The sequence below is a fragment of the Lynx rufus genome, unplaced genomic scaffold, assembly GCF_022079265.1.
Source record: "Lynx rufus isolate CCGP_SWC_20201006 ecotype Redwood Valley unplaced genomic scaffold, mLynRuf1.p SCAF_3, whole genome shotgun sequence".
Taxonomy (NCBI): Eukaryota; Metazoa; Chordata; class Mammalia; order Carnivora; family Felidae; genus Lynx; species Lynx rufus.
The window spans coordinates 143820077-143833519 of NW_025814845.1; the positions used below are offsets into that span (position 1 = coordinate 143820077).

Here is a 13443-nt window from a genome sequence, read left to right on the forward strand (position 1 = left end):
ATACACTAATGGTAGGAATATAAAATGGTCAAACTTTTTGGAGCAGAATCTGTATCAAGAATAAGGTTTATGGACTACTTTTAAAGAAATAATCAGAAGAGATATATAAAAAGGGTAAGTACTACAGCAATAATGAATTCAATTACTACTGAAACCTAGACAAGGTGAAGTCAATCTTAGAACAATAATAAACTCAAGAAAAACGTTTAAATTGAAGAAATTTAGAGGAAAGTCTACTATTTATGTCTCTCAGAGACATTAACTAGGAACTAAGAAAAGTGAAAGAAACAATTTCCCTCTGAAAGTTCAACTGTAAGATCAAATCAGAACACATATATACAACATCACAACACTGTAACTTGGCTAAATGTATTAACATAACCAAAGAAATACTATGTATACCAGTACACATACTGGCATACATACTGGAAAAGGAGATAAAGTCACAAAAGTGTAAAAATGGAGATTCCCAAGAGAAAAATATTGAATAGTTCCCATTCACACCCAGAAAAGAGGGAGAATTACATCACTGATTTGGTGGTACTTTTCAGGCTCAGTGACAAGGCTACCAGCAGGATAAAGCTTAATATGGGGAGTTGGAGCCCACAAAGTATCTACAGGCCCATCAGCAATACAACTCCTATTTGAGCCTCATGATATTAAACATTTCATTCATCCAACTGCTCTTACAACAAATTAACTTTCTAATTCCTATGTAGGCTTATCTACATGGAAAGAATGTGCTGACATGGAATATTTTGGTCTTTGTGACAATGAAGCTTTTTGATCAAGATGTGACTTCTCATGAGGCGTGAGCTCCAGGAGAGACATGCTGATTCTGCTGTTTGTCTGTCTCTTGTGAATTTTGTTTAGAGTGAATTGATTTCCCAGGGACTGACAGTCTCTGCACCCTGAGAAGATGAGTCTAAGTGTCTTTAGGAAGAGGCAAATATTGCTGGCCTTCCTAAGAACACACTGCCATCCCACTTCCAGCTTCCATGGGCTCAGTTTTATAATAGGGTATTTTTTTCTAGTAACTGACTCAAACTCAAAATGGAGACACACAAAGCATTATGTTTGAAAAACAATATACTCTTCAAATCTTACATAACTTCCACTGACTTTAGAAATCCATTCCGGTATCATTCTATGAAGAAGAAATACAGTGTCCTTTGCATACAAATATACATACACATAGTACATAACCATACCCACTTATAAATATTCTTATAAATATTCTGCTGCTGTTGGCCACATTTAAAAGAAAATTATCGCTGGTAAGGTACCCAACTTCATATTAACTTACTTTTTAAAAATTTTAGAATATGAAGTATTTCTCAAAGAAAAATATATTACATAAAGATGTACACCTAAGACATTTTACAGCATTCTACAACAATCTTAGAACAGCAGCTAAGAAGGACAATTTCAAGATAGATTTCATTAAATAAGGCAGACAAGAAATGGAAATTTTGTTATTAATTCATCAGAAAGTGTTATATATTGTCGTCTCTCAAAAATAATTTAAAGATGCATTTCCCCTGAATTAAAGTTATCTACAATTATCCCAACTTATTATACCTACGTATATCTCTAATACAATTAGAGAGAATTACTAATTAGCATCAGTGTATTAATTACTGCAAACATACCTGTTTGGATTCACATTAATTTCACTTACCTGGTATAGGCTGCACTCCAAACTTGGAAAATGTTTTTAGACAAAATTCTTCTGCTATAAGCTTAGATTGAAAGAGGACAAAGAAAAAGTTAGAAAAGATGTTAAGTTGCCAAAACAAGAAACCTATCCATTAATCAGATTACATTTTCTCCCTTTTTCAGTCACAAATATGCTATCAGATAAACTATACTTACTAAACCTAAGTAACCCATTCACCAAATTCATCTCATGCTAATTCCCTTCCACTCTTACAAAATTCTTACATAATTCAACATATATGTCTTTTTACTATTACTAAAATACTCTAATACTTTATTCCCTAGCATTCATAAGCATATTTTGAGAACCAAAAATCACATTTCCTGAAGTCATTTTCTCTCACTAATTTTTTTTCCCTCTTTAAGTGCAAAACAATGATGTCAACAAAGATTTAACTCAATTTTCAGTCTGTTTTGTTTCTTACTGGGTGGGGTAGGGGAGAGCAAGTGAATTTTCTCTTTAAGAGAAATGAGGCCTCCTGGAGAAAACAGTTCCACAGTAGCAGTGGAACAGAAGCTCCAACAGGCAAAAAAACCATGACTGAGATGGTCATCTGTCCCATTAAGGATTCCCATATAGCAGTTTTCAATCTCATACTGGCAGAAATGGCACCACTGGGGACGTATTCAATAGTGGAAATCCTCAGGCTCTCCCACCTCAGAATCACTAAAATAGAAATTATAGCAATGGGACCTACCAATGTCTTCCAAATGATTTTTTATGTATGCTGAACCTTGAGAACCACTTCACCAAAAGATAAATTAAATTAAGTGAAGGTCTGGTTCATAGGCAATTCAGAGCAACTGTGTAAATATATATTCTCTTCTGAACATTTGCATTTTGTCCCTTCCTTTTTCGTAGAAAAAAAATGGGTGACTTACGAACTCCAACTTGCCCCAAACCGGGCAAGTTTCTTTCACTGCTTGAATGTGAGTTTTACTTTTTTGTGTGAATGCAATATGAACTAAGAGATGTGGCATATACAACCCGAGAAGATTCTGAAATCTCTATGCTGTGCTATCCAACATAGTTGCCACCCATATGTAGTTATTTAGATTAACAATTTAAATAAATACAACTTAAAATTCAACCCATTGGTCACACTAGGCACATCCTAACTGTTCAATAACCACATATGGCTGGTGGCTACAATAATGGACAATGCATATATAAAATACTCCCATCACAGAAAGCACTATTGGACAGCACCTATACTCCTAATGAAGTAGAGTTTAACTATGATTTGTCAAGCTTCTTCCAGGGTGTGCAAGATTGAGAATTAAGTCCTATTAAACCTTGGCTGATGGTAGATAGAGAAGTAAGAAGAGATTAAAAAAAAAAAACCCTACAGAATATTATTGTAGTTCATATAAAAAAGCTCATAAATTGTTTCAAAGTTTAAGCCATAAAACATGTATTATAAACTTTCTCACTAGAATACTGAACTAGTGATATATAGCAGAAAAGAGACCTTAGGAATCAAAGAAGAGCTTTCATGAAAAATGAAATCTAAGTGATATCTAAATAGCAACAAGAAGCTATACATATACTAAACACATACTATCCAATATTCTACTTGTTAATAATCATAATCTGCTTTTTTTTTTCTTTCCATATTATAAATCTTGACATACTAGGCTTGAATATTTTCTTTCATTGCTGGCTAGTTGAATTCTAGTGCTTGACACTGCATGTCCTAACCACTGGTTTTGGGATGGGGTGGGGTGGGGTGGGGGTGGGGGGAAACTGCAGCAAGATTCAATGAAGTAGGTGCAAAAAGCAATAGTATATTGCATCATAAATCATCCTTGAAAATGTTATTTATAACAAAGGAGTATTATAAGACACCTACATTTCAGAGATTCTTGCTATATCCTATATAAGTAACCTTCAATCTACACATTTTAACTGGCTTTCTTGATTACTAATGTATTCTCCTTGTAGGAATAGTTAAATCCACACCTGTTTTCTGAAAATTATTTGTTCACACAGATGTTCTATTAAGCCAGAGAATATGGATAGTTATCTCATGAGTACATAAAAGTAATAAAACTAGGGGTGCCTGGGTGGCTCAGTCGGTTAAGCATCCGACTCTTGGTTTTGGCTGGGGTCATAATCTCATGGTTTGTGAGTCTGAGCCCCACCATCAGCCTCGTGTTCACAGTGTGGAGGCTGCTTGGGATTCTCTCTCTCCCTCTTTCTCTGCCCCTCTCTCGCTCTGTCTCAAAATAAATAAATAAACTTATTTAAAAAAAAAAGGCAATAAGGGGTGCCTGGGTGGTTCAGCTGGTTGAGCATCTGACTTCTGCTCAGGTCATGATCTCACAGCTTATGGGTTCAAGCCCCACATCAGGCCTTGCACTAACAATGCAGGGCCTGCTTCAGATTCTCTGTCTCCCTCTCTCTCTTCTCCTCCCTTTCTCAGGCACACACACACTCTCTCTCTCTCTAAAATAAACACTTAAAATTTTTTTTAATTAAAAAAATGTAATAAAACTATGACTTTGCTAGGTATGTGATTTACAGAAGATTTTAACAGGCACCTGGGTGGCTCAGTCAGTTAAGCATCTCACTCAATTCAGCTCAGGTCATCTCACAGTTCATGACATCTAGCCCCACCATCTGGTTCTGCCCTGAAAGTGTGGAGCCTGCTTGGGATTCTCTCTGCCACTCCCTCAGTTATGCACCCCCCCCAAACAAATAAATAAGCATTAAAAAAAAAGAGTTTAACAGTGGTCATTTAAATTAACATAGGCCATACGAATACTTAATATAAAATAATTGCAGTTTCAGGAAATTATATTAATAACCTGTGCTAATTGATTTGATATAAATATTTAACAAATCCCATCAAATTAAAATTTTAGTTCAACTCAATAAGTATTTATTACACATCTATATGTGAGTAATAGAGAAAAAAATCATGAGTCCACAATCTATTATACATACAAATGCCCACAGAACGGTTTCCAAGAATTATTAAATAGAATATAATCATATAACTTGATATTAATATATTTACATTAGTATAATAAAACAATATATTGATATTTTATATTGAATATATTGAGCACTTACTACATGCTAGACAGTAAGCAGTTTACAAACATTATCATTTTTTTAATTCTTTAAAAAAATTAAGATTTTTTAAAATAACCACCTCATGATGCAGATATGTTTATAATCCGATTGTTTACAGGTCAGTAAAGTAAGGCACAGAAAGGTTTAATAATTTTACAGTTAGAGACGGTTACCAGAAGGGAGGTAGGTGGGGGTGGGTGAAATAGGTGAAGTGATTAAGAGTACACCCATCTTGATGAGCACTATTGTACAGAATCATTGAATTGCTATATCATACACATAAAATTAATAATAACACTGTGTGTGTTAACTATACTGGATTTAAATTTTTTTTTAATAATAAGTTTACAGCTAGAAACCCAAGAAGACAGAGAGTAGACAGGCAGCTGCCAGGAATTGTGGAAGAGGGGAACAGGAGTTATTGGGCAATGAGTTTGTTCTACAAGGTGAAGAGCTGTGAAGATGAATGGTGGCACTAAATCAAAGTGAAAGTCTATTTAATACCACTAAACAGGGCATCCAATGATGCATTTTATGTTATGCACATTGTACCATGATAAAATAATTGGAAAATACAATAACAGAAACCTGAGACAGAGGGATAATTTTGTGATATGGTGATTTATATTAAGAAATAAATATTCGGTGTCCAGTTCCTGGCACACAGCTCCTAAAACTCTTAAAGTACCTAAGTGGTTAAGAATAAAGGTATCAAAATCCAAAAAGGATAAAGGTGTCTTTTGTTATGCCTAACAAGCCCCTTTCTTTTATTTTTAATATTGTACTGCATTTTTTTTTAATTTTTTTAAATTTACTAAATCCAAATTAGTTAGCATATAATGCAACAATCATGTCAGGAGTAGATTCCTTAGTGCCCCTTACCCATTTAGCCCATCCCCCCTCCCACAACCTCTCCAGTAGCCCTCAGTTTGGTCTCCATATTTATGAGTCTCTTCTGTTTTGTCCTCCTCCCTGTTTTTATATTATTTTTATTTCCCTTCCCTTATGTTCACCTATTTTGTCTCTTGAAGTCCTCATACGAGTGAAGTCATATGATTTTTGTCTTTCTCTGACTAATTTCACTTAGCATAATACCCCCCAGTTCCATCCACGTAGTTGCAAATGGCAAGATTTCATTCTTTTTGATTGCCGAGTAATACTCCATTGTATATATATACCACATCTTATTTATCCATTCATCCATCGATGGACATTTGGGCTCTGTCCATACTTTGGCTATTGTTGATAGTGCTGCTATAAACATGGAGGTGCATGTGTCCCTTCGAAACAGCACACCTTGGATAAATGCCTAGTAGTGCAATTGCTAGGTCACAGGGTAGTTCTTTTTTTTTTTTTTCCTCATCACACTGCCACAAACACAAGAGACATTTATTTTATGCCACACTGGGGATTTTATGTTAACAAGGCATGTAGGATCCTACAGCGCAAACAGCATGGTAGAACATCATGAATGTGAAAGTACATGGAATGTTCACAGAACTTAAACATTGAATGGCTCATGAGTTTAATATAATACAGTTTCCTTTTTTTTTTTTTTTTTTTTTTTGCTGAAGCATAGGCTTCTGGTTTACAAATATAAATGTCACTGATCATATTACTTCAAGAAAATATCCTAAGTTTTCAATGAGGAGAAAGGGTAGTTCTATTTTTAGTCTATTTTTTGAGGAACCTCCATACTGTTTTCCAGAGTGCCTGCACCAGCTTGCATTCCCACTAACAAGCCCCTTTCTTTCTTTTTTTTTTTTTTTAAATGTATGAAATTTATTGTCAAATTGGTTTCCATACAACACCCAGTGCTCATCCCAAAAGATGCCCTCCTCAATACCCATCACCACCCTTCCCTCCCTCCCACCCCCCATCAACCCTCAGTTTGTTCTCATTTTTTAAGAATCTCTTATGCTTTGGCTCTCTCCCACTCTAACCTCTCTTTTTTCTTTCTTTTTCCTTCCCCTCCCCCATGGGTTCCTGTTAAGTTTCTCAGGATCCACATAAGAGTGAAAACATATGTTATCTGTCTTTCTCTGTATGGCTTATTTCACTTAGCATAACACTCTCCAGTTCCGTCCACATTGCTACAAAGGGCCATATTTCATTCTTTCTCATTGCCATATAGTACTCCATTGTGTATCTAAACCACAATTTCTTTATCCATTCATCAGTTGATGGACATTTAGGCTCTTTCCGTAATTTGGCTATTGTTGAGAGTGCTACTATAAACATTGGGGCACAAGTGCCCCTATGCATCAGTACTCCTATATCCCTTAACAAGCCCCTTTCAAGTACACTTCAGAATTTATGTTAATGAGGTGCCATCTAGAAAGCCCCTCAGAATGGAAGCTGATTGCCAGGGAAATCTGCCTCGTGATTAGAGTGTTGGAACTCTCATTCCTACTCCTCTCCGGGGGAGGAAAGGGACTAGAGGTTGAATCAAACACTAAGGGGCAATGATTTAATCAATCATGTCTACATAATAAAGCCTCCATAAAAAATCTAAACGACAGGATTCAGATAGCTTCTGTGTTGGTGACTATGCCAGCAGGGTGACACATCTGTTTCACTGAAGAGAAGCTCCTGCACTCAGGACACTTTCAGACCTTTCCCTATGTATCCCTTCACCTGGCTGTTCATCTGTATCCTTTATAGTTAGTATTCCTTTACAATAAACTGGTAAACTTAAGTAAATATTTCTCTGAATTCTGTGAACCACTCTAGTAACCAAACCAGAGGAGGGGGTTGTGGGAACCTCTGATTTATAGCTGGTCAGTCAAAAGCACAGGTGACAACGTGAACTTGCCATTGGCTTCAGAAGCAGGGCAGTCTTGGGGAACTGAGCCCTTAATCTGTGGGATATGATGATATACATCTCCAGGTAGACAGCACCAGACTGAACTAAATTTCAGGACACCCAGCTATGTTGCAGAATTGCTTGGTGTGGGAGAAACAACCACACATTTGGTGACTGGAAGTGTAAAAATTAACTGGTAAGAGGAACACAGGAGGAATGTTTTCTCTACCACAGATTCACAACTAGAAAACAAATACAAAGGGGAAGAACTGTATGAAAATGGAAAGAAAGGTGACTCCAGGATAATTTGAAAAAGCTACTTCGATCTTCCATAATTGTGCTGTGCTCTCCACAAAACATAGGCCATGTCCTAATTAAGCACCATAATCTTACTATTTTAAAGTAAAAACAAAAACAAAAAACACATACCTGAGGTGAGAGAAACTTTTCAATGCGTTTGGCTATAAAACCTTTCTCCAATATGGAGTTGACTGATGGTCTATCCCTAGGATTTCTTTTAAATAACTGAGAGAGTAAATTGCGGAGATCATAAGAATAATGTAAAGACACAGGTGGAAAAGATCCAGATATTATCTTCAGTACCAGGTTTTTCATACTGCCAGCTTCAAACTAAAATCCAGAAAATAAACATGTATGAAACATACATACATAAACATACATACATAAACATAAATTGAAAATAGGAATAAACAATGAGAAATAGTTCTTTTCCTAAAGAACAGAACTATATTACAAATATTTTAATCAGAATATATATGTACATATATGTATATATTAGCATATGTTATTCAGAACAAAGTTCACTTGGTTATTTACAAACATACTTAAAAGAGACTAATAGTCCTCATAAAACATCATAACTTGTTAAAAGATTAATTTTTACTTATTCAACACACTGAAAGATGGAATAAAGGTATTAAAGATTTTATAAAAACATAAGAATAATAATAAAGACAAAAACAAACAAACCTTGTAGTCTTCATTTAAGACCTGCCTATCTGTGTCTTGTTGCAGTAACTGGGAAAGGAAATTAACTACGAAATGACAATATCTGAGAAAAATATAATAAATAAAAATACTAATTACTTTCCTTTTAAACACTGCTCATTATTATGAACTGTGTGATACTTCCAAAAGCCATGTAAGCAGCAATGTGGCAAATATTCCAAAGAGGAATATAAGCCATATCAATGGGAATAGTATATATCTTAAGAGTAAACACAATAGGGGCCCCTGGGTGGGTCAGTCAGTTAAGCATCTGACTCTTGGTTTTGGCTCAGGTCATGATCTGGTAGTTTCGTGGGTTCAGGCCCCACATCAGGTTCTGCACTGGCAGCATGCTTGGGACTGTCTCTCTCCATCTCTCTGCCCTTCCCCATCTGCACTGTCTCTGTCTCTCTCTAAATAAATAACTAAACTAAAAAAAAAAAGAGTAAACAGAGTTGCCTGGGTGGCTCAGTCAGTTAAGCATCTCACTTCAGCTCAGGTCATGATCTCACAGTTTGTGAGTTTGAGCCCCACGTCAGGCTCTTGTGCTGACAGCTCAGAGCCTGGAGCCTGCTTCGGATTCTGTGTCTTCTCCTGTCTCTGCCCCTCCTATGCTCTATCTCTCAATAATAAACATTAAAAACAAAAAATTAAAAAAAAAGAGTAAACACACTATAAACTCTAACTGAAATTAAAAAAAAAAAAGAGGGCAGTTTAAAATCTAAAGATTTAATTTTCATTTTCAAAGTAAAATTAAGCTTTTGATATCTCTGCTAAAATAGTATAGAATAGTTACACACTGTAACATGTTCTTAACGTACACGTTAACAAAACAAAACTTGCTATAAATTAGGTATTGATAATTATACCAAGTATAAAAACGTTCTGTTAAATGTTGAATTCTCCTAGACAATTACAATATGATATTCAGGTTATTAAAATTTGAGTACAATTCAAATAGAAATTTAGAAATATCTAGAAATATCTATGTACCTAAGAAGGAATTCTAAATGCAGAATGATAAATTATTCCTTCCCTACAATCAATTTTCATTTATCTCTTAACTGACAAGCTTTTTTCATAAAGGTGAGTGAATTACTTAACTTCATGTGTCTACTTAAGTGTAAATAGCTCCAAAATACAGAAGCAACGGTGACAGAACAATGTAGATGAAAAATGAAAGAAAATGCACTGAGTTAGACCTAAAATGACTGTTATGTCAGAAAAACTGACCAATTCTTTCAAATACAGATCTGATAACTACCATTCCACATCACTTTGGCAGCCTATGCTTTTTTACCTTGAGAAAGAAAAATAACAGCTAAGACAATACAGTAGAAGAGTGTGCAATCATTAAAAAACACAACAACAAAAAACCCCCCAAATAATATCAGGAAATACAAACAAGGCTATAAAACTGCTTATACAATATAATCACACTTTAGACAGAGAGAAAAAAATCCTTTTAAAAATTAACGTAGAAGAAAGCCTGGAAGGAAACAACAAAATATTACAAGTACTTATTACCAATTAGAGGAACTGCTTTTTTTTTTTTTTTTTTTTTTTTTTTTTTTTTTTTTTTTTTTTTAATTTTTTTTTTTTCAACGTTTTTTATTTATTTTTGGGACAGAGCGAGACAGAGCATGAACGGGGGAGGGGCAGAGAGAGAGGGAGACACAGAATCGGAAACAGACTCCAGGCTCCGAGCCATCAGCCCAGAGCCCGACGCGGGGCTCGAACTCCCGGACCGCGAGATCGTGACCTGGCTGAAGTCGGACGCTTAACCGACTGCGCCACCCAGGCGCCCCGAGGAACTGCTTTTGATATTCATTCACTTCTTTCTATTTTTATCTATTTTCTTAAGTTTTCTGTAATGAAAATACATTACTGTTTAATGGGGGGAGCATTTTTAAAGAGGAAAATTTTGAAATGGAAAGTGGCTAAAACTCAACTTATTTAAGACAAAAACTCCCCCTTTTGGGAGTATTATGTGCCATCTCAACAAAGTCTAAAAAATAAAAATTTTAATTAAAGAGCATTTGAATTGATAAAATCCCTCAATGAATATGGTAAAAAATTGTTCTTCAATTTCAATTCCAAACTCAAATAATTTGGGTGTTTTGAGAGAAATCACCAAGATGAAATAAATAAGCTAAAATACCAAATTCATATATGAATGTAACATTAAAAAGACAGCAAATTTGTTTTTCTCATTAGGAATAATTTCCTGTAAAAAAAAGTATGATATACCTATTATAATAATAAATATATAACATACATATGTAATATATGTATATATTAAAGGAAAATCTATTTAAATTTACACTTGAAAGATGAGAAATTTAAAAACTGACAGAGAAGAATTTCCAGTACAAGTGGGCCCCCTGAAAGATGGCATATGATTTTTAAAATATAGAAATATTATAGGTATGTCAGGACATAATTTTTAAAATATTTCAGAAACTTCTACTTACTGCATGTTTAAGTGTGCACATTTCGTACAGGACACACCCCAGAGCCCAAATGTCACTAGAAAAGGGAAAAATGAGAAATTTTCTCTAAGTATCAGAGTTTAAATTTTTTTTTATTTAAAGGAAACAAAAGCAAAATGAAAATGCTTTCCAAAAATATATGTTCCATAAAATATATCCTTTAAAACTCAAAATTTCAACCATATCCAAATGATAAAAGTAGCTATCCCAGATTAGAAGAAGCAGTTGCCCAAGCAATTATTTTAAAGTTTTATTAAAGAAATGTAATATTTAAAAGAACAAAATCAGTAAATTTCATGAATATTCTAGTTATTTTATTCAATTATTTATGAATACCATGATTTAAAAAAATATAAGGGGCACCTGGGAGGCTCAGTTGGGCATCCGACTCTTGATTTCATCCCAAGTCATGATTTCGAGGTTCATGGGATCGGGCCCCACCCCACATCAGGATAACGCTGACAATACAGGACCTACTCGGGATTCTCTTTTTCCCTCTCTCCTGCCCTACCTCCAGATGCATGTGTGTGCTCTTTCTCAAAATAAACATGTTTTAAAAATAATAAAATTAAAAATCTATATCTTATAAAAGCAAAATACTGTTTTCATGATAAACAAGAAAATATTAATTTACTCAAATTTATCTGAAACATAGGACAGCCAACTGAAATATTATATAAGGTAAATATATTTACTTAATCTTAACTTAAGGACTTAGTTATAATGTCTCCTTTATAGTTTCTTCCTCTCTTTTATACATATTTTTATAATTAAATAAATGCTACCTTCCATTTTTAAAAAGAAAAAATAAAAATCTCATAGTTCAGAGCAACAGTTGCCCTTAGTAGTCAATAAAAACAAAAACCACTACTCCTGAAAGCTGAACTTATTGGAAAAAAAGAAAACCCAATACTGAAATCCCGAAGTTACCTTTAACTAAACTCACAAAAAGCTACAAATATAAATCTGTAACCCCCAAAATTTATTTAGTTTCAAAATCAACTAGCAAAAAAATGTGAATAGTAATTAAGCCATTTAGTAACTTGTACATGTTAGTACATGTAACATGTATAATCAAAACCATTACACTAATGATCCTATTTTAAAAATGCTTTAAAACATATTTAGAAAAATATGAATTTTAAAGTATACTGACAATGCTCATCCATGACATTTTTAAACTATTTTCCCCACAAAATTAGTTTTATAGAAAATACTCAGGGGTGCCTGGGTGGCTTAGTCGGTTAAGTGTCCAACTTCAGCTCAAGTCATGATCTCACGGTACCCTGAGTTGGAGCCTGCGTCGGGCTCTGTGCTGCAGCTGGGAGTCTGAAGCCTGCTTCAGATTCTCCCTCTTGCCCCTCCCCTGCTCACACTTGGTCACTCTCTCTCTCTCAAAAATAAAAATAAACATTAAAATAAAAAATTCTCAGGCGCCTGGGTGGCTCAGTCGGTTAAGCATCCGACTTCAGCTCAGGTCATGATCTCACTCCATGAGTTCAAGCCCCCGCGGCACGCTCTGTGCTAACAGCTCAGAACCTGGAGCCTACTTCAGATTCTGTGTCTCCTTCTCTCTCTGCCCCTCCCCTGCTCATGCTCTGCCTCTCTCTGTCTCAAAAATAAATAAAATAAAAAATTCTCAGGGCGCCCGGGTGGCTCAGTCGGTTAAGCCTCTGACTTCAGCTCGGGTCATGATCTCATGGTTGGTGGGTTCAAGCCCAGTGTCGGGCTCTGTGCTGACAGTGCTCTGTGCTCAGAGCCTGGAGCCTGCTTCAGATTCTGTGTCTCTGTCTCTCTCTCTCTCCCATTCCCACGCTCACACTCTGTCTCTCAAAAATAAATAAAGTGTTTAAAAAAAATTTTTTTTTAATTCACCAAAGGATTAAATACATTCCTAATTTAAAGATAAAGACTGATATTTTTCACAGTTGACTTATTCATAAGATACAGAAATAGCATTAAAGTTTAAAATCACTTCAGGGCACATGCGTGGGTCAGCTGGTTAAGTATCCAGCTTCTCATTTTGGCTCAGGTCATGATGTCACAGTTCATGAGTTCAAGCCCTGCTTTGGGCTCCATGCTGAGAGCAGAGGAGCCTGTTTGGGATTCTCTCTCTCCCCTACTCTCTGCCCCTCCCTCACTCCCTCTCTCTCAAAATAAATACATAAACTTAAAAAAATTACTTTAGCTCAAAGAAAATACTAGTATCATTAAGAATATACACTAAATAATACTTTCCATGAACTAGACTGATTATTGTAATTTAAATTCATTTAAAAAATACATTAATGTTCTCAGTCTCAAGTGCTCAGGTTTCAAACATAGGTTCCTTCCCA

General features: G+C 35.1%; 1 protein-coding gene across 4 annotated transcripts in view; it reads right to left on the reverse strand.

Annotated features, from left to right (window-relative positions):
- The window catches only part of NEK1 (NIMA related kinase 1), a 230289-nt gene that overhangs the window by 176138 nt on the left and 40708 nt on the right, over window positions 1-13443 (reverse strand). For all 4 annotated transcript variants that reach the window (XM_047090703.1, XM_047090704.1, XM_047090701.1 and 1 more), the window contains exons 9-11: window positions 11090-11144; window positions 8037-8237; window positions 1682-1742 (exon numbers count right to left, since the gene is read on the reverse strand). In XM_047090703.1, coding sequence (XP_046946659.1) covers window positions 1682-1742; window positions 8037-8237; window positions 11090-11144 — 317 coding nt within the window. The remainder of the gene's footprint in view (window positions 1-1681; window positions 1743-8036; window positions 8238-11089; window positions 11145-13443) is intronic.